This window comes from Platichthys flesus, chromosome 1 (assembly GCF_949316205.1).
Source record: "Platichthys flesus chromosome 1, fPlaFle2.1, whole genome shotgun sequence".
NCBI classification, from domain to species: Eukaryota; Metazoa; Chordata; class Actinopteri; order Pleuronectiformes; family Pleuronectidae; genus Platichthys; species Platichthys flesus.
The window spans coordinates 10,873,049-10,894,814 of NC_084945.1; the positions used below are offsets into that span (position 1 = coordinate 10,873,049).

Here is a 21,766-nt window from a genome sequence, read left to right on the forward strand (position 1 = left end):
ACTGGTGCCTAAAGTGAGGCCCAAGCCTCTAGATCGCCACCTGGGGGCTGGTTGCTGTGCAGGTCATAAATCCTGCCTCCTCCATGTTACTGGATGGGGATGAACCACGTCAAAGGATATTTGGCTATGAATTTTTAATAAATAAACAATTTTAGGTAGTTTTTATCACACAGTTTTTTGTTGTTTGCTAAGTTTGGTTTTAAGTAGTTATTTGATGCTGTAAAACAGAGTGGAACATTTGATTGACAGCTGAGAGCGACTCATGAATATTCATAATTTCATCTGAATAGTAGGAGGAAGTGGAAATGTGTCGTTTATGTTTATTTACAGTCAAATGACTGATATGGTTGTTCATGTTGGATGACTTGATGCCTATAACATATTTTTAACATATACAAAGACATGACAGAATAATTTGCCAGATTGTCCCATATTATTGCTCACAAAGGCTCATTCTTGATTTCTTTCATTACTTTTTATGAGGACAGAAGCTTAATCGATGTGTAAAAATATGGTTGTCACAAAAAGCAATGAAACCCGACTGTAGCCTATAAAATAAAGATATTCTTTATGAAGCCGCTTGAGAATGGAAGCTGGTGATCTGTGGTCCGCTTTGTGCTCTCCTAAATTGAGTCTAAGCCGTGTCACCGATACATGTTTCATTTCATAGCTGTTCTGAGAAAGCCTTACCGGGAAAAGCATTTCCCCTGCATAGGCGGTAAAATAACAAAATAATAGAGAGATTAAATAACACTGGAGAAAAACAGCTACCCTCCAATGAGGTTGTAGGAGGAGAGATGGCAAAACCTAGAAACCAGGAGGCTTCTTTAATCAACACCAATGAGGCGATATATCGGACGGTGGCAGCGGAATAAAATCACCACCCTCCAAGTAGGTATAGTATATGACTAAATCTCAGCACCCCCCACTTACTGCCATTATCCCACCGTGGGGAAAATTGCCTGTCTGGGTACAAGCCTGCAATATTCCCAGCAGTCGTCCATTTGGCTCTTACAGAAGCAGCGCTCCGTAGAATGACAGTGAAAGTGAGGTCACACACTCCACAGTCACCCTGGGGTTAAAATGATAGAGTTTGTACGAGTGTAAATTACTTTATAACACAAGACGCCTTCACTCAAGCCTGTAATGGCTACCTTCCTGGTTATGTTTGGTGGTTATCTTATCAGTGGGAGCTCGTGGAAATCGTCCCTACAATACAAACACACCACCTTGTTATGCGTCGCGCATCGGAGATCGTGATCCACTCGGACATTTGGGTTATTTTCTCTCCTGGCAATCCACAATATTTGTAAATGTGTTCTGTGGTAATGCTGCTTTTATGGTTTCTCCATTTTCAGGCCACGTGAGCATCTGCAGCTGCTCGCAAGGAAAATAGTCATAGGATTTTCAACATTCATTTTGATCACTGCTGTCGACCCCGTGAATGAACAATAGAGAAACGTATTTAGCTAAATATCAACTCAATGGATAAACGACTTTATAATAGATTTGATTAGAGCTTTCAACCACTTCTCCTGGTTTAAAGATCTGGAAAATTATATGAACTGGAAAATTGTTTCTGGTTAAGGCCATATTATGGGGTTAAGGCCAGATGATATAAAAAAGCAGTAGCAAGGCATTTTTTTCGTTGTCTCTGTATCAATTTGTTTTTTTTCATCCAAAAACCCCCTTATTGAACAAGTTATTGTCTAATTTAAAAAAAAAGGATGATGTTACAAAACCATTAGGAAACGATTTTGGTTTTGATGATTTTAACTCGGTCAGCTCCGGTGAAACATCACAGTTTGTGTTCAAATGAAAGTGTCGAGCTTTGTCGTCCCTGTTACAGTGATGTGACTACGAGGTTAAGGTTTAGGGAAAGATCGCAGTCGTGCTTCTTGAAAAACAAGTTCACTGTCAGTCGGATATGAGAAGCTAATGTTGAGCTGACTCGGCGGTGACGTCCTCTCGTCACAGACTGTTGCTCGCTGCTTGTTCCTCCTTTGCTTCCTTCATGTTTACTACGACCACTTGAGGGGGGGCGGGGGGGCGGGGGGGTATCACTGGGGACTTACATTTGGGGCGTTTGCCAAAAGGACAGATGCCGATGTTCTTTCTTGGAGGACGATTTTGCAGAGATTTAACTGATTTGCCGGTATTATGAATTACTCGACGTTCATGCAGGGTGAAACTTTTAATTCTGTCCAACCTTGGTGGCTAAAAGTTAAACTGTTTTTTTTTTTTTTTTCTGAAATATAGCCATAATTGGACTAACTTTAGCATTTAATCCTTATGAGTTCTGCTTTTGGGTTTCAACACTGACACCACTGCAGTGCATGAATTATTTGATTTAGCCTGAGGGGTGAACTGAATGAGTGTCTGGCCTGTCAGGGACCAGGTCCTTTCAGGTGAGTGTTTTGATCCAAGAAACAACATTTGGCTTTTGGCTTGTGTCTGTGCACACTGTAAGAAGATGCACGGGTCTACGTTGCACTAGGAATAGACATATGTACTCTAGTGTGTTATGTTATGTTATGTTATGATGGTTCACCCTCCGACCGCCATTCCCCAGACCCTATCTCCACTTTCTGCTCTGCAGCGAGGCTGAAGGAGAAGAGGTGCGTCCTCCTCGTGGTCAGTGCTGCTCACGGCTAAACTCCACAGCAACAGATGAGAACAGCTCACTCTTCTGTTCATTCATTCACATGCCAGACACATTCTGCCTTGTTAATGTTTTCAGTTCCCAAATGTACATGAAGTAAATGCATTTTTTATGCAATGATGATTAACAAGTCATCGATTGGATTAATATATTATACATGGTTAAAAGGAAAGACATGAACTTTGCTCATTCGGTCATTAAACAGTTTGGAAAGTCATGTTATTGCTTCAGGAGGAAGAATTTATTAATGTGCATTTGTTAAAATTAAAAATATTACATTTTCCCTGTATTGTTTTTTTAATCAGGTCTTCAGGTCTTAAAAAACACCAGTGAGTGTCACTGTGGTAACTGCAGCAATAAAAAATTGCATCTCTGAGTATTGGCAAAAGTCTGGAAACGTTTCTATGCAGATGACTTTGCTCTTATTATAATCAACTCATAATGTACGTCTGGTAAATCCTGTCAGTGTGCAGAGCAGACTGCTTTGCTTTTTGGTTGTGATTTATGTGAAGAAACACATGATACAGGCTGCTATAATAAATGGGAAAATTGGTTGTAAGACCAGCAATGAGTTTCTTTCCTCTTCTTTCTTGTCAACTCTGAGGAATGGCAATTTTTTTCACGTCAGATGAAATTTTATAAAGAATAATTTAAACAAACAAACGTAAGACATGACCTATAATTACTGTGCTGCAACACATTACAATGGTAAGTAGTTTCGACTTCTTTGTAACTTTTGCATCTACAAAAGTCTCTCTGTTCAACTACAGGATTTGTTCTTTCCGTCGCCTTCTGAAATGAAGTTAAGAGCACTTTAATAACTGGCTGGAGTGAGGCGGGTTCCATCGGCACCTCAGTGATTTAACTGCCAACAGGACTTCATGTACATTGGAAAGGTGAGACAGAACAGAGCAAAGGTGTACCTACTGCACTCCCCACTTATGTAGAAACCATGGTTTTTCATTTGTTCCCCATTTTCACATGGAATAGAAGCAAAAAGAACATTTCTGTGACTGAATATTTTCTTTTTGACCAATATGGTCAATGTGGTTCCAGGCAGCAACTGCTCCATTATTCACACCATGAGGGATATTAATGTATTCCTTATTACGTGTCATTATTTACACCAGTATGTTCATTTCATGTTCATGTATTGACAATATGTATTTTTATTTATCAATCTCATTGTATGTCCATCATGCCTCGCTTTTAACTTCACCAAGGCTAACTGCAATCAGACAGACATACAGACAGACACACACAGACAGACAGATATGCACAAGCAGACAGAGAGACAGGCAGAAACAGACACACAAAATACACAGACACACACATACACACACACAGAAAAGGACATAGATAGACAGACAGACAGACAGACATGTAGATAGAGAGACAAACACACACATACACACACTAAAAGACACAAATAGACAGACACACGCATACACACACAAAAAGACTCAGATAGACAGACAGACAGATGGCAATGAAAACATGACCTCTTCCTCCTCGGAGATAATGAATTTTCCTGGTGGTTATATTTTCATCTGCCCCACGCACCCCTCTGTGTGTTCATTGGCTAAGGTTCGTCATTACGTGTTGAAATAAATATAACTCAGATGCGTCAACATTGTGAAGATTCTCGGTTAGTATTGAAAATGTACAGAGCGATAGTCTGTTTTCTTTTCAAGTGCAGCGAGCCACACCTTTGCTCAACAATGGTAAATAGACAAAGAACTGCACAACAAAGCTGTGGTAGAGAATTCAGACAGAGAGATAGATAGATAGATAGATAGATGGATAGATGGATAGTACACTTGGACAAATGCACACTTTCAGAGTCTCTCAGATGTGAGAAAGGCTCAAGTGTGGCTGCTGCTCACAAAGAAGTTGAAGCAGAGAAATGCCACAGTGCACGCTGAGTGACGTCAACCAGGAGGCCCCGTGGGGATGAGGTGAGTCAGAGCCAGGGCCGCGGCCTCGCCAGCTCTCCGCAGCCATGAGCGCGTCATCACCAGTCTCACTGACACCCTCTCACATTTCTCTGCATCTGCTTCAATGTGCCTCTGCCTCCCTCCATCCCTCCGCCTCCTCAAGAGGATCTTTTCACATCCATGGCATACGCCAGTCCTAGCTGTGCTTGTCTGTCTTTGTCTCTCTTTTGGGTGGGTACCCATCAAGCATGAAATGTTTTTTATGTAATGGAGATAAAAAGCTTTCTTTATTGTGGTACGTAGTCAAAGAAGGATAAAAAAAAAAAAAAAAAACAGGATTAACATACAAAAGACGCTCCCTGGTTTGACATTATGTGTTAGGTGTGAATGTATTTTTATAGACGCACTGACATGGTGAAAATTACAGCCCTGTATTGAAAATGTACAATAGCAGAGTTTGGTGGTTGGAGTTCAGTGAGTCACACCTTCGATCGACACATCTTCCACACTGAACCACGCACAGGCTAAGAGAGCAAACGCTTCTGGATCGCAGCAGTGTAGGTTTATTCTGATAAGGAACTCATTAAAGCAGGATATACTGTTAGTGATGGATCGGAGCTGGCAGATAGGAGCTGTGATGATTCATCCATCACTAGCGGAGCAGCAGGTTGAATATTTTTGAGGACACTCTCAGACACAAAGTGCCCCGTAAACGCTCATCACCTTACCCACCGCAGGGCTTCTCCTAGCAGTAGTAGTCCAGCCAGCTGGGATCAGTAATAATATATAATAAGGATGAATAGAACCTCACCATAAGAAATACAATGTTTTTTATTGTAGAAAATGCAATTGGCCAATTTAATAAATCCAGGTGTTAGGTTGCAACATCTGATTATTTTGAATATACTTGACAGAAGTTATTCTGTTTTTCTTGCCCTTACTATTTTCTGTACATTTAACGACATACAACAGAACAAAGAGATTATTAATCGAACTTTAACTCTTTTTCCTACTATGGAATAAAAACCAGACTTGTTAATGCATCGTTGTTGAAACGATGATACATAATGACAAACGCTAACTTTCACTGCGTCTTTTCAAAACTGAGCTTGTAAACAACCCAGGACCTCTACACACCCCAGCTTGCTCTGAGATGAAATCTACCAGAGACCAGTTGCTCCACATAGTGGCAGTGCTCCGGTGCCATGGCACAGGCAAGCCTGTAGTGGGGAGGATTGCAGCGGATGCAAGGGAGGGATGGCAGATGCAGAGACACAGGCTTACAGTTTTGTATGAACCTGCCTCCAATTGGTTGACACCTGTCTGCAAGCTGCCTGCAACGTGTTTAGGCTCCATTCATGCCAGCTGGAGGCATCGAATGGGGGGAGGGGGAGGGTGTCTGCTGGGGGTGGGGTGGTGGCGGTGGTGGGGGCAGCGGCGGTGGCGGTGGCGGCGGCGGCACTGGGGTTGCTGATGGGTTGAGAGCAGGGTGGGGGAAGTAGCTCGCCCGGAGAAAGAGGTCTGCACCACATACAACATTCAAGCGGACATCTGACGTCAGAGCATCAATAATTAAAGCATTTTATTCATAGCCTGAGAGAAAAGGAATCAATTGACAAATCACATATTCACTTTGAGTTACTTCAAACGGTAAGACAATTGAAATGCACAACATGTCTTTGTTGTAAGTGTGTTTCTGTGTGATGGCATTTATACGTTTATCTATTTATAGCTTCCATGTTATTTAGGATGCATCCTGTTATATATATGGAGGAAGCAGGTGTGGACACCATGACTCACTGCTTTTCACCCACTGGTCTGTGTTTTACAAGGAGCATGCACCCATTGTGTTAATCAAGCTTTCCTTTTTGTATTCCAGTTATAACTCTTCCTTTCTAAAAATACTCACGTTATATGTTTAGTTTTTGAAGATACATTGACAAAAGTTCTAAGGTTATAACTATATTTGCTGATAAAGAATATATAATTCTAATACAAAATAAAATATATACAGTTGTAAACATCAACTCTTCATGTCGTAACTTTCTTCTTATGGAGCCCAATAAATGTGTCTAAGCCCAGGTATCTGGCTGCTGGCAGTTTTCCTTTTTATATATATATTTTCATTTTCGTTAAATGTTTATTGATAAGCACAGATACACTATAGAGAATTGAACAGCAACAAAACAATGCAATGCATCACGCAATTTGTAGCAACTGTGCCCAACCAAAGGGCCTTCAAACAAGAAACATAAAACAACAGTAACATCAGACAGTATCTACCATACAGACAGTGGTTATGATCTCTAACGCTTTTCCAAAACTATTTCTTTAGGACTACTATTATTACTACTACTACTAATAATAATAATATTAATACAAATAGTAATACCAACAGCAGCCATAATAATACTTTTGTTTGCATAGCACATTTCAAAACACTAGCTAAAATAATAACACCATTTAGAATTGAGATAGCAAATGATAAAATAAAAAAATCTAGATCAACATAACTAAAGGAAAAGCTAAAGAAAAGTCAGTGTCCCTAAATTTGTATTTTTATATATATTTAAATCTCACAAAACAGAAATCAAAAGAAGAAAAAAAAAGCTTACATATCAAATGTCACATGTCAACAATAGACCAAAGCAACATTGTTTTGTTGATTTTTTATTTGACTTTTTTACCAGGTGAAATAAAACCTGACCCATCAACCCAATATGAATGTTGACTTCATTAACTTGCAAAGCATGTCCTCTGTTTTCCCTCTCTGACTGTCTGTGCCCTGCACGCTGGCCCGCCCCTGACCTAACCTGACCTCCACTCTGTCTTCGCCAGTCGCTGCATCCCGGTCTTCGACCTTTGAACCTCCCAAGACACTGCTTCTGGGGACTGAGAGCATGTTATTATATGGTTGTAAGCTATATCTTTAAAAGAGAACATCAGTGGAACCACGACACGACTCAGACAGACGTCCTCGTAGTTAAAGACAACAGTAAACAGTGAAGTATCTCTCTGATAAACCCGACTGTACTCTGAGCTACAAAGGGCTGAGTGAAAGCTGCTAAATAAACTCGTAGACTCCCATATTTTATCTTTATCATTTTCTCTCCCTCTGTTTACCTGCCTTTGGTTTTTCCTCATTTCAAATTTATGAGATTTACGGCAGCGTTTCATCAGTTCCTGTTGATATTGTTTTGTGGAAGAATGAGAGTGGGGCATATTGTTTTATTGTCTTTTTCTGTTAAACACTTTGTGATACATTGTTTGTATGGGAGGTGACCCTAACCCTGATTGATTGATCGATTGATTGATGATAATCATGACTTTTGGCAACTTTGTAAACTATTTCTAGTGTATTGAGATTTTTGCATCCATCTTGTCAAACCCCTTGGTCCAAACAATCGACTTCAAATACTTTAACATTTAATGAATTTGCCAAAAATATGGATATTACAGTTATATCTTCTCTTTTAGAAATTACATTTCAATGCAACTTAACTTTATATATTTTTCCAAGTGGCAAGTTGAGGGAAATTATTTTTTATTCACAAAAGTCATACAGGTAAGTGGTTTTGGCGAATGGAGAGTTTAATTAAGTTTATTCAACAATATCACTCAATGTTAAAGTCACTTTTCACTTTCTGGATATTTAGATATTAATAATGTTCTAATTGTGAAGCTTAAAAAAGGTATTTCATCTGGCAACATGAAAGTGACACAGAGACAGATGTTGAGATTTGTCGTGATTCATCGGGGTGTATCACTTTCTGCTTCGATTGACATTCGTAACATGTGCTGTGATTTAATCAAACTTAGTGCTCTGCTCTTTCACTCAGCTTTACCTTTTATTAAAAACCAAAAGGTTATCTGACATGGTGAGCCCACTCTTGAAAGGAAATATTCACACAATCTTCAAAATCCAATCTTAATCAGTGATCTACATAATGTGACAACTTCTTTATTCACATGTGAGCGTCAGTGACACTAAGCCTCGGGCGTTTTCCCACCTGAGTGTAAACAAAGTTCACGTCTGTTAATTTGTTTACATTTGATCCGGTGAGATTTGGCTTCACAATTAAATTTTTGTCATCATCACCTATGTGGGTTGCAGCTTGTTATTCTTGACAATGATTGGTTTAGAGACGTGCGTGCATCTTACACTGATGTGTTGTTCCGCTATTGTATTTGCTAACTTATTTAATACAGCGCATAGAATAAAACAAGTATTGCCGTTTGAGTGGATAAAATAGATGAACCAGTTCTCTTTGTGGATTTCGTTGCCACTGTAACATCATTATGGTATGACTATCAGCAAAATGAACATTGGGGTCGTTCAAACATTACGTTTGTCAGAGAAGAAGAAAACAAGCCATCCTGAGCTCCGCCTCCCAGTGTTTTCTCCTTCTTTCAATAAATGCTGTCTTAACTTCCTTCAACTTTTCCCCCGAAAAAGGTTCAAGTGATCTGGACCAGCTCTTTTGGTCTGCTCCATCCAGACCGTGGCCCGAGGCCCATTTCACAACGGTTATTTCGGTTCAAACCAAACAAGGTGGTCTGTGAAAGTGCCCTCAGTCACTGGGACTACAGACTGAATGAATTATGTGGAAGCTCTGAGACCAGCAGGTTGCTAGTTTGATTCTTGGCATTGACTGAAAGAATCATAACTCACCTGTCATTAGAATTTTTCAACTCTTGATCAGCGTCCAAAGCATCTGATTTTAAACCGTGGCAGCTTCCACGTTGTGTTTCAAAAAAATAAATCTGTTTTTGAGTAATGACGGTTTCCGAAAGTTTGTTCAGTCTACGACTTAAACTTTATCAGAAATTCATATATTCACAAAATCTGGATAGGGAAATAAAGTCCAGGCTGTATCTTTGACTCTGTGTGAGTCCGGCCATGCCACTGGTGTCAATGTGCCACTCTGATTCATTGTGCTGCCCACTGTGGGGGAGGGAGAGAGAGAGATGATACCAAGAGTGGGATGAAGTCTTTTCTCCCCCTACTAAGTGAAAAGCTCTGTGGTGGTTTTCATTGGATTTCACACAGATGCATTCAAAGACCCATTTTCCTTCATTCATATGTTCTATTTACACCTCTTTAAAGTTAAGATCTTAAATCATCAAAGGTCAGTGGAAGATTTATTTTGAAAACGTTTTAGTGAACAGTAAATATAAATACTTGTCATGTTTTTAAAAGTATAATAACGTGACCAGACCTATTACATATATGTTGTTGAGAAGTGTATATATCATTAATGTTTCCATAATTTTTTTTAACCTGAGCTGCTTTCAGCTTTGCAATGATGTACGACATTTTCCTGTAATTTTCCATCCAGCCCACTGACACAATGTCAACAAAAGGTGACAATTAAATGTTCTTGTTGTTGTGAACGTGTCTTCCTGTGAACATCTGAGCCCGACAATCTCCTGCTGCATTCTTCATTTGTGAAAGATTAACTCCGGGAAATACCCAGGCCCAATATTTGATTGCTTATCATATTCCATATAAATGACTTAACTGAAACCTGCAGTCACTCATTTGTTGGGCCGAGATGACAGAAACCGAGAAGCTATAGTTTTCACTGGAAACCTAATCACAAGTTGCAGGAACAGACTTAAACTGAAGTGACATTATAATGTGAAATGATAAATGAATATCTGACCTATAAGGAAAGCAGGTGTAGTCTTCTTACCTCAGCAGACATTATTTTTTTATGAGCTACTTGCTCCAAGCACAAAAAGTAATAATTCATATTAAAGCTGCTCTGTCACTGTTGAATGTGTAGATGTGAACATTAGTAAATGTTCGTTATTGGATGTCAGTGATTTCCTCATGTATTGTTTCTGCTGCACATATTTTGATGTTTTGTCAAATTAGACAGCATTTACGGTAATTCGCTACAGCGGGAATAAAAATCCCTATTTTCTATACCCTGTTTAGCTCGTATAATAAAAGAGTGAGGACCGATAAAAGATTGATAAGAGATTTGTTAACAAATCTGAGAATCTTATGGATCTACAACCAAATCCAAATTTAAACTGCAGCTAAACTGTGACAGATCTCCACTGAATTATTCAATTGTTAAACTTGAAAATGTTGAAAATCGCAGGAACCCACTGGACCTTATTACACTTGTTTTAAAACTGACAGAGTTTAAAAGGTCAAATTTCAACTCCACGTCAGTCAAGACACAAAATGCTAATTCAAAGTCTTGGGCTTCCACACCAACACAACCACATGTAATACATCACCAGCCCTCTGCTTCAGCCTGGATTCAATATAACCCCCTGTAAACGAAGTAGTGACAAAATAGGAGTTCTATAAAGAAGAAAACTTGAAATACTAAACTTTATAATTAATATAATCTCTCACATTTAAAGAACAACAAATAGACTGAAGGACATTTCCTAAGGGTCCCATGGTTTTCATTTTGAATTCATGTTAACTGATGAACAACATTGATAAAAACGATCACGCTGCCATCAAGGGACTGTGGGAAATTAGCTTTTAGCTCAAATATTTTCCTGATAAAACACAGCAAGTACTAAATCAGAATAAGAAACTAGAGGCAATTTATGAATATCATTCAGTGTCAACAAACAATGAGAGTTTTCTTTTTTTTCCTTTGAATGTTTCCAGGTTCCCATCCCACCATTAGCAAACCATATAGACCAATCAGAAGCAAGCAAACCCCATGACACAACTTCCCGTTTGGCTACCATCTGTTTTATCATCTTTCTTTTGTTCTCTGTTTTTTGTTGTCTTCGTGGACCTGCTAGAACGAGAGGAAGAGGAGGGGATGTTCGCTGGACAGAGCCACCAGATCTCAGACGCACCTCACTCGAGATATATGTTAATACCAGTTGTGAATGTAGTCATGTTAAAGTCATATCTATGTACAAATCTGGACACGAAACACGTTTTTAATGCCATGGGGTCAGAGATCTAGATGGCAGTGATGAAGCAGGAGTCAACAGGACAATTAGAACCCCACTGTGAGGAGGTTACAGGTGAGAGGCAAAAACAAACTTGAGATCTGTCCCTGTCCACAGCAATTCAAAACATGTCCATGTTTAAAGTCTTGTGATGCTTCTGTAGAGTTGAACATAAACATATGAAGCCTTTGAGTCTGTGCCTCATCAGCAGGTGTGAATGTGTATTATTAGAAAAGATCTCATGTGATAATCTGTAGATACAGAGTTTGTGTTCGCAAGATTGTATTTAAACACACACTCACACACTCTGACACACACACACACACGTGATTGTCTGACAGTGAGTGCATGGCTGCACCAGTGTGTGTGTGCTATGTGTTTGTATTTTGATTCTAACATGAAAAGGCACTTCCACACCCATATATTACCTTCTAAAAATAAAGCCATGACGTCAAACGACAGTTATTTCAGTTGATCAGCTAGCGTCCCCCCCTCCACTCTCAAAACCCACTCAATAACAGAACAACTTTCAGGCTTCCAGAATAGAAGTATAACACTATCTCTCAGCAAACAAGTAACACAGATGGTAAATGCACGACGTTTTATCTAATATTAATTGACTAAAGTGCAATGAATGATAATGATTATAACATTTCATTACACTTCTCTCTGTACACCATTCAAAACGGGATGTAAATGGATATTCAGAGAACAATCTGTTGTTCAGGTGCGATGCAGCTTCATGCTCAGCTGTTAATATACATATTAAAAGCAAACATTACGCGCTCCCGCCCCAATGATTGGCTCATAAAAGATTTAAATGTTACTGCGAGGCTTAAGTGTAGAAACGACTTTAGGACTGTTGCCTTGATAAGTATTCACATCACATATAACTCTCTGCAGTGAGGCTTAGATATGAGTCATAGTCTAGAATGGTAGGAGGGCACATTAACAGACTGCCTTTTTATTACCACTCAGTCGAAAACAAATATATTCAACTACCAGCTCCATGACTGTGGACCAATAATTAGGGAGTGACTAATTCAAAATATTAGGGTGCTCATATACATATAGTATGACTATGAAATGTGGGCTTCGGCTGTAGGAGGTGCTGTGACCGAACAAGTCAGTGGAGGTTTTATAGAGACAAGCACATTAAGAAAATAACTTTAAAATGATGTAATCAGGTAAATCAGCACTTTTAATTATATTCATGTCACCATGAAACCTTCCAAGTTGAATACTTCTGGCTTATGTTTAAACGTGCAAATTGGGCGTTGTCTAATTTTGACTGGATGGATTTCCACAAAACTTGGTGGAGGGATGAGAGCCGGACCAAGTAAGAACATCCAGTACTTTTTTCACATTGTGAGAAAGGGCATTTCTTATAATGCATTAAAAAAATCTGGCATATTGAGGGGACTGATATCTATGAGTGTATAATTTGGTGGATTTTGATTGAATGAGCATTGGCGGAGTTATGAGCAGTACTCTGTGCCATTATAGTTTAATATGCACTATTATGTTTACATTTACTCAATGGAAATCTGAACCTGTGATAAAGCTACAATGAAAAACTTAGGAGTTTCAGATCTTAGTCTGGATATCTCTCGCCTTAAAAATACATTTCCATTTTGTTTTGAGGAGTAAAATGTTAAAAATCATTATTGTTATAAACCAGGCTATGAATGATACATGAACTGTTTACATAGATAATAGATCAAAGTAAGACTGAAGTGACTTTCAGGTGTTTGTCACAGCCAATTTAGTCGTAAGTAGGTTTTCAAAAATTTGGCCTTTAAAGATGCATTAGCCATGTGGTGTCGAATTCAATACCTTTTTGTTTGGAAACCGGTTTGTAAAGACATGAGATACAAAGGAAATGACGACCATGTTTGGATCTGTTAACATACGAAGACAAGGTGCAGACTGCGATCACAGTTATTGTGTTAGAATGAAAACATTCTATGAGTTTAGGAGAAATTAACAAAGACAAATTCATGAATTTCAGTAGAATAAACATAGAAATATATATTTTAGATATTTCTTCTATATATATATATATATAATAATATTTTTCACAAGTCTGAGTGAAGATGTACTATGGAAACAAAATACTCTGAATATATTTTTTGTATAAGTTGATAAATCAATAATGAAAAAATCCAGAATTCTCACCCTACAGTAATATTTACAAGCAAAAACAATAAAAAAAAGGAACCGGGAAGGCAGAGCAGGTATTTGAAACTGTAGCACAAAGCCGACTCCCAACACTTACAATAACTGACATTTACAAGACAGAGCCTGTAAATGCCTCAGATTCCATGGAGAGAGTCCAAGTGACGGTACCTCAGATATTCTGAGGATGAGGAGCTGTTTCCGTTTGGAGAACAAAGCAAGGGCTCTGCTCCATACTTACCCTTGTTTTTGTTAAACCCACTTCATTTTGATGCCACAGAAAAATGTAAATATTGAAACTTGTCATGAACGGCGCTGCGAGCTGGACTCCAAGTCGGTCGGCAAATGGCAGTTTACATACTCAAGTTGTGAGAGGCGTATTTCTGAATGGGTCTCACATAAATAACTCACATCAGGAGGGACTAGTCAACAGCCGAGCATCTTCAGTTCAGTGTTTAAAGGACTTCAATAAAACAGGGAGCCAGGCTGGTTTCTGTAAGTCTGGAATTCTTTCCAGTAACTTCCGAATGACTGACAGGTATGTTCACAAACTCATCCTGGTACGTGTACGACTTCAACACACGGAATTCAACAACATGTGACCCGCGCCACCTGAAATATTTCCCCCTCAGTTTCATCACTACAAGTCCATTGTGAAGCCTTGTTCCGATTTACACTGTAAAAATAAAAGGTTATAAAACCTTAGAATTTCAGGTTAACTCACCAAAAGAGATTTTTTTAGAATATTGAAACCTAATCAAAGGCAACTGATACTGTATCTTTCAATATCCTATATAATCAAACCATTTTGTGAAATCCAAACTGTGCCCATGGTGAATAAATAAATCTGACAGCAAATATACACAAAGAAGGAGTCACTGGTAAAACCTGAGTAAGACATGATTTATTTGAACTGGTGCGAGTTCTGTGCCTGGTTGTGGTGATGCTGGTGGTAATATGCCAGCATCAGATGCACAGCTCCAACCAACCAAGTGTCGGTTGACGCAGCCCACTTAGGAGATGATAAGGAGATTATAGTGCCATGACAAAGCAACAGTGAGCGAGGCCTAAACGGCATTAGCGAATCATATTATCGCAAAGGAAGCGCTCTTTACAAACAGGGGATCCTCTTAAAGATGCAAGTGGTGTCAGACTCACGATGTATGTAGCTTCACCACTGAACAAACTGATTTCATTAATTGATGAGATCACTCAGTTTAGTTTAGTCTATTAAAGTAGCTAGATTGAATTTAGCCATGATGACGTCATGGATTTATAAATAGAGAGAGAGATAAAGAGGGTTGTAGGGTTCTGATCTTTTGGTTTAAGTTAGAGGTTTTATTATACAGTCATATTTGCGTTACAAATTCAAGTGTGGCTGAATCTGAGAAAATGATTGGAGAAAAGAAAAGATTTTACCTTGTGAAAAATCTGTAGAATTCAAGATGTTCGTTTGTGAGATATGAGAGCAGGCTGTCCTTTAAGCTAAACGCGGCTAAGGCTGTGTTTCATGAACCTGAGATGTAAGCAATGACGTTACAAATGATAAACCTGCTCCCAAAAGTACAAAACGCAGCTTTAGTGGCTTTTGCGTACATGCGCGTCTTTATGTATGCAATGAGAGCCATTGTACCGAGGCTGTGAATGAAACAAGGTGCTTGTAGCTACAGCAGGAGAGGAAGTAATAATTCTTAATGTTGGGCACTTGGGAGATGCACGAGGCCTCATTATCTCCCTAAACGCCTCAGGCTTCCCGATGTTCTCACCTTACACCCACTGTTGACCTATGACTCACCAGCCCCTTTATCCTCAGAGTAAACCTTTATTACATTACCTCAATCATGAAGCATCATTTTGGAGGGTTGGAGGGCAAACCCCCCGATCCTCGTCATTTATCATCTTACTCACTTTTCCTACAAGTGACGTTTACATGACTTGGACGGCGTCCATCCAGAAAAAGACTGTGCATACATTCTTCTGTACTGATGTACAAAAATAACCAGTTTACTCTTTTATTTGGATTGAGCTGAGAGCTTTTGGCTGACGTCCCTGCATGACACAACAGAGAGCTGTTTGGAGCCTGACGTCACTTCATTGAGACAGTCAGTGGAGGGACTTTTGTCAAAGAACTGGTACAGGATGTCTCAGCACATAATGTATCATCAACTGTTTGAGATGATGTAAATTTGTTTTCTTTTAATCAGTGCAACATTTTGATCCAAATGCGGCAGTAGACCCACAAATCAGCCATGACAAAAACTTTTGAATCAACTTTCAGTTTTAGGATGATATTCAGATTTCACTTTTTGGAAGCTCCATGAAGAAATAGATGAGTTTGCTGTCTCTTGGTTTCAGCAACCAGTTTTTATTTTTTCTCAGTAATTTTTACTTACTCTATTCAAGGGTTTAGGGCAGAGGATGTCGCACTTTGTTAATCCCTTTACGATGAGGCAAATTTTAATTTGTGAATATGGGCTATGATAATTCAATTTGATTGATTGAAGATTAAAGCCATCAACTATCCTTTTAGCTTAAATCTTTGAAAATGACAAAAAATGCCTTCTCTCGCACAGATAAAGTCATACAAAGATTCTTGAATCCACCAATTTTTATGGACCTGCGCTAAAATGAAATGGCTTCTTTCTTGGCCCATGTTCCATCCTGAAACCACGTTTTGTGGAAACCTATTCAAAGAGTCGTTGGTGAAAACATTAGGTCCTTTGTGGAGATAAGAACCTGGTACAGATTTTGAGATTGAGACAGCTGTATTACTGAGAATGTTAGAAGAACAAGTTAGGTTTCTGTCTTCCATACAAAACATCACTCACAAGCCAATTTGATTAAATTTGAGAGCCAAGGAAAAAAATCAAGCTCTCCTGTATTAGAAGAATCTTGAGGAAACCAGAGCCCCTTTTTCACTGGTCAAAACTAGAATACATTCACACGGGCAAAAGTGATTTGTTTATTTTCTTAGTATCAGGCGAGATGTAACACAGGCAGCACTGTAAGGTTTCTGAAATGCTGGTTCGTGACGTTGAACAAGACAAACTCCTCTATTGACAATGGGAAAGGAGGCTTTCTGCTTTTAATGAGTTTCCACGTGTTTAAACAAGCTGCCTCTTCCTGCTTAAATTGATATGAAAAGATATAATATGAGGGTACATGCACTCCCTTTTCTCCAAAGGGCAGGTTATTGAATCCTCCAGGCTAATTTTAACAGTGATGCTAATTGACACGATGTTATGTAAAATTTTCTACAGTTTTGTAAAATGTTAGTTTAAATGTGAATGAGTATTTCTCCAATTTATATTGCATGTGATTATCACTAAGAACCCCAATACTGCTTTAAAAATATATTTTACAATTTCCAACTAGGTGAAAAATACCAGAAAAATTAAAAATGAGACTGAGTTACCAATTTCCAGAGGAAATGGGATTTCACCAATTCACTGAGTGAAACTGCTTTATCTGACTGCCTAATCTGATGAGGTGAGATTAAATGAGTAATTACTTTAAATATTACATGAACAGAGAGGTAAAATAACACTCTGATGTTAGATTGAAGTGGCCATGTTCAGAATGACAACATTTAAATGCAAAGCTAAGTCCTCCAAACGTTCTTGTTTATAATCCTTCATCAGAACTTTCATCCTCTGACTGTGTTAAGTAATAGAGAGCACGACTCCACACCATCATGAGAATTTATTGCACTGGTATGATGTCTGTGATTCTAGTTACATAAGTCCGGCAATTACTTATGTTGTGCGTTTCCCTGTATGTTCTTCTTTCATCTATTATTTTTAAGCACACAGAACATATATATATATATATGTCTCCCTCCATATATAGATATACATATGTCAAATACAGTCAATAAACATCGATTCACACAATTACAAAACTGGATCAATTCCACAATGTTCCTTAATGTTGGTGTAAACATCATGCAATTGTACAGCAGCTGCACTCTCCTGACAAAGTAACGCGTCAGGCAGATACTAGGGAGGAATAGATCCCTAACAAACAAACAACGTCAGTCTTTTGTCTAAAATCCTCAACATGTAGTAAGGCTGTAAGTTGTAAATTATTGTCTTTTATTCAAAGGATGTTAAATTTCATTTAGCCTTTCTTTAGTAAATCTGTCAATGGACTGCAGTACCCTGTTATTACAACACATGCCCGACACAAAAATGGGCGGCGTTTGTATTTCAGCTTAATTTTCGTACAATATGATGAATTGAAGATACGTATTCCATCTTGATTTCCAGTTTATTGTCAAACCTCATAAAGGGATAGTCTTTTCAGGGCCATTACACAAATGTCTTGTTGATTTGAACATGATGTAATTATTGATGGAGAACTGTGGCGATGGTCTCCTTGAGTTCAATCAAAATCACATTGTTTGTCGTGACTGAATGTTCCACTTTTAACTTATTTTAAATGATTGTGTAGAGTAACATACACAACATAACTGGATAACATTTTACAGACTCAGTTTTTTAAAGAATTTATAACAGTACATATAGCTGGTAAACAAGTGGAGGTTCAATGACACAACAAGAGATACAGCGATTGTTGTGCACGAGTGTGTCTGTGTTTTAGAACCAGAGGTTTTCATCTCAGCCAGAGGCCACAGTCTCCACATTCCTTATTTCCAAGCCTCACTTCTGCTGATGACTCATCTCCCCTGCCTTATTACAGGGAGCAGCACTCACTCTCCATCGTCGGACTACAGGATTACTTTACTGCTCACACCTTATAATGAAATGGAGAGGTCGAAGCAAAAGGTAGTGAGGGGCGACAAATTGATTGTAAACTGTTTCTGACTATCTGTTTATAGGGAGGGATTCAGGTGTCACAAGGACGTGAATTTTCTGAATTATAAGGAAAAATACATTGACCCTGGGACAAGGAGAATATGCTAAGAACATCACAGAGATGACATGAGAAACAATGATTTTAAATCTCCCTAAAGCAGATCTTTGATTCAGTGTTCCAAAAACATGGTAATGTATGGGAGCTGCTATTTTTGGGAGGTTATATGTTATATAAAACAAAATGAAGACACAACAATGTGAAAAGCCTGAGGTGTCCCTGAATCAATGTGTGTGTGTGTGTGTGTGAGATAGCTCGACTAAAGAGGCTGTTGGCAGTTCATACCATTAGTTTTCTTTCGGAGTTGAATTGTGTTTAAGGTCAATTAAGATTTATCTCAGTGGATGAAGACAAGCTCAGACAAGGTGTCAAGTGGCTCCTGCATCATCTCCATCTCCTCCCGGTTCAGCTTCAGACTCTCTCTTACTAGTCCCTTTATTGTGAAAACAGATAATGGAATAATAATGGAAATTCCCAGCTCCTGTTATCGCATAAGCAGCCGGTAAACAACAGATAGAGAGACACCTCATCGCTGAAGAGTCCAACATCTTCCAAACTAAAGAACTAGATATTTTTTTCTCAGGAGTTTAGGGAGACCAAATCAGAATTAAACTCTCTTTTAGCTCCATATTTGGTCTCCACCTGCTTTTGACTGAAATATCAGGCACTCAAGCTGCACTATGTTGCCGAACTAGTCAGGGAAGCTGACAGTAAGTGAGAAGTAGATTTGAGATAAAGGTTTACATCATTATGTCATATATATTGCAACAGTTTATATAACAACAAACATCAAACTTAAACACCAAGCCACTGTTAGACTGATGTTATCTACATTGTGTTCTACATTTATCCATCACACAGTCTACTTAAAAAATATAAAGAATAAAATAAAAAAAATGTCATCAAATATTGTAAAAATAAAAAGCCTCTATGCTACTCCCAATTTTTTACTTTAATAAACAAAGTAAAAAAAAAAAACGTTAAAAGCGAACCTTTTGCCTTGCAATTACACCACTTACAAGTAGGGGTCAGCATCGGAAAAAGACGCCATGAGAACAGTGATCGGCTTGATCAGAAGCAGTAAAGTTGCAAACCACACAACTAAACAATGAAGTGAATCTCCTCTGAAGTTCTGTAAAGGCGCGGGGAGTCATTTGACACTCTGTTACTATAAAAATGTAATTATAGCTTCAGTCATTGTAGCTTTGTCATATGGGACTGCAGATTTATTCTCCAGCAGTGGTTTGTAACGAGTGTGGAAGTCTCCGACAAACGATCTTGTCCTGACGATTGGGACGTCATATTAGAAACTGTGTTTTGTTTTTTCATTCGGAAGACTTACTGCCATTTATACAACTCTAAAGGGATGAAAATATTGCTCAGTGTCGGCTGGATGTGTAATTAGGCATCACACGTCAGCCATGTTCATCAGCTTCATTAGGTGTGATAACATTTTAAAACACAAAAGCACCTAGCTGATTGTTTTGGTGCTCTTCTGCCCTCTACTGGTCAAAATTTGATTATTTCATCTTTAAGTGTAGAGCTCATCATCTCCATTGTCACTGGGTAAATAACACTGCTAAGACTCCACAATCTCAGAATTTGAACTCTGGCGTGGGAACATCTATTATTCATGTTGTATACTAAGAAGACTTGAGAGAATTTAAATTCTCAAAAATGCTTTAAATATACTGTTGATTGCTGCCTGTGCTGGCTGCATCACCCTGTTTACGATATCCTCTTTATTTATCACTGGCACATGAGTCCGGCTCAGTACGTTCAATAACTCTCATTTTCTCTTCCTTTATGATTTAATCAGTGAATGTTGGCAGGAGCCTAATGGCAAGGCCAGTGATGAGTCAGCCAGGCTGCAGTTTTGGGAGCTGGAGGTGAGAATAACACTGAGGGGAGGAGGAAGGCAGGGACACAAACAGAAAGCAGGGCAGGGAATGAGGGATACTGTTGTGAATTGAACAACATTGAATTTGTAGACAGGATATATTTTTTTCCTCTGGTAGTCACGCAGCTAGAGAATTGTTGGAATGCAAAAGGTCTGCTCCTGCTGAAACACCCCATTAATTGTGCTCTTTGAAATGTTTAACATCGTGATGACCACAAATCTTTGAAATGAGCAGATTTGTTCCGTGCATAGATCACATTCCCCCGAGGATGCCTTGCCTTAATCAGGAGTCTACGTCTGACCTGCCCTCGTATTCTCCGGCTGTTATTGAAGCAGCTGCACTTGGTTAGGATAACACAAACATCAATGCTGTTGAAAATGTTTCCTCCATGTTAGGCTCACTTATATACCTCCTATCAAGCTGAATGATGAGCCAGACTTGTAGCATAGGCTTCAGCATTCCTTCCATATCCAACCAAATACCACTGTGACAGAGGAGAGTTTCATATCTGTGTTTAGTACAGGGCCCAGCATCTTTATTTTCAAACATTACAGTAAATGTGATGTTAATTATGGACCCATTTAATAGTTGACTGTATTTTTACTGCCAGAGGAATCTAGTGACATTGTTTGGGTATGATACAACGCAGTTCAGACAGTGTGGTATTTTCATTAATAACACTCAAGCTGTTCCTGTTCCTGTTATTGAACCATAGACACTAAATATGTTAGAAAGCATGCTTCAGCCGTTTTATTTTATTTCACTCAACCCAACGCACAATAATTGTATATTAATTTGTATGTATTTGTATGAATATATTTACCTGTTTTTTAAATTTGTACACTTGGCAAAGTAGTGTCTTTAAATAAGAACATGGATTTTTGAAAACTTTGGTTCCCCACTGATTCATCAAATTTTTAAAAGTAAATACATTTGTGAATAGGATACAAAGGTTTGAGGGCTTTTAGGTAAAGGAAAACAAATAATCTAAGTTAATAATATAAAAAATATATAATTAGTAATATCTGTGCTTTTGTCTACTATGACAAATCAGAATGCTGGAGATGTGTACAGGTTCATTGTGTATGATTAACTTGTATCTAGCTATGCAGATACATATAACAACCAACTGAATGTCCCTCCCCTATTTTTGTGGGTGTGTGTAGGAGTATCTACGGTGGCCTAAAGGCCTCAGTATGCTTCTCCGAGTCCGTTGCGGACTGACGGACGGACGGAGCGGACGGACCCTTTTTGATTTATAGTTCTACGAGCCT

General features: G+C 38.6%; 1 protein-coding gene across 2 annotated transcripts in view; it reads left to right on the plus strand.

Annotated features, from left to right (window-relative positions):
- mettl15 (methyltransferase 15, mitochondrial 12S rRNA N4-cytidine) overlaps positions 1-11,716 on the plus strand; it is a 56,675-nt gene extending 44,959 nt beyond the window's left edge. The window contains exon 6 of one of the 2 annotated variants that reach the window (XM_062383029.1): positions 11,383-11,716. In XM_062383029.1, coding sequence (XP_062239013.1) covers positions 11,383-11,552 — 170 coding nt within the window. In that variant the 3' untranslated portion in view covers positions 11,553-11,716. The other variant, XM_062383105.1, reaches the window with a different exon arrangement.
- The last annotated feature ends 10,050 nt before the right edge of the window (positions 11,717-21,766 follow it).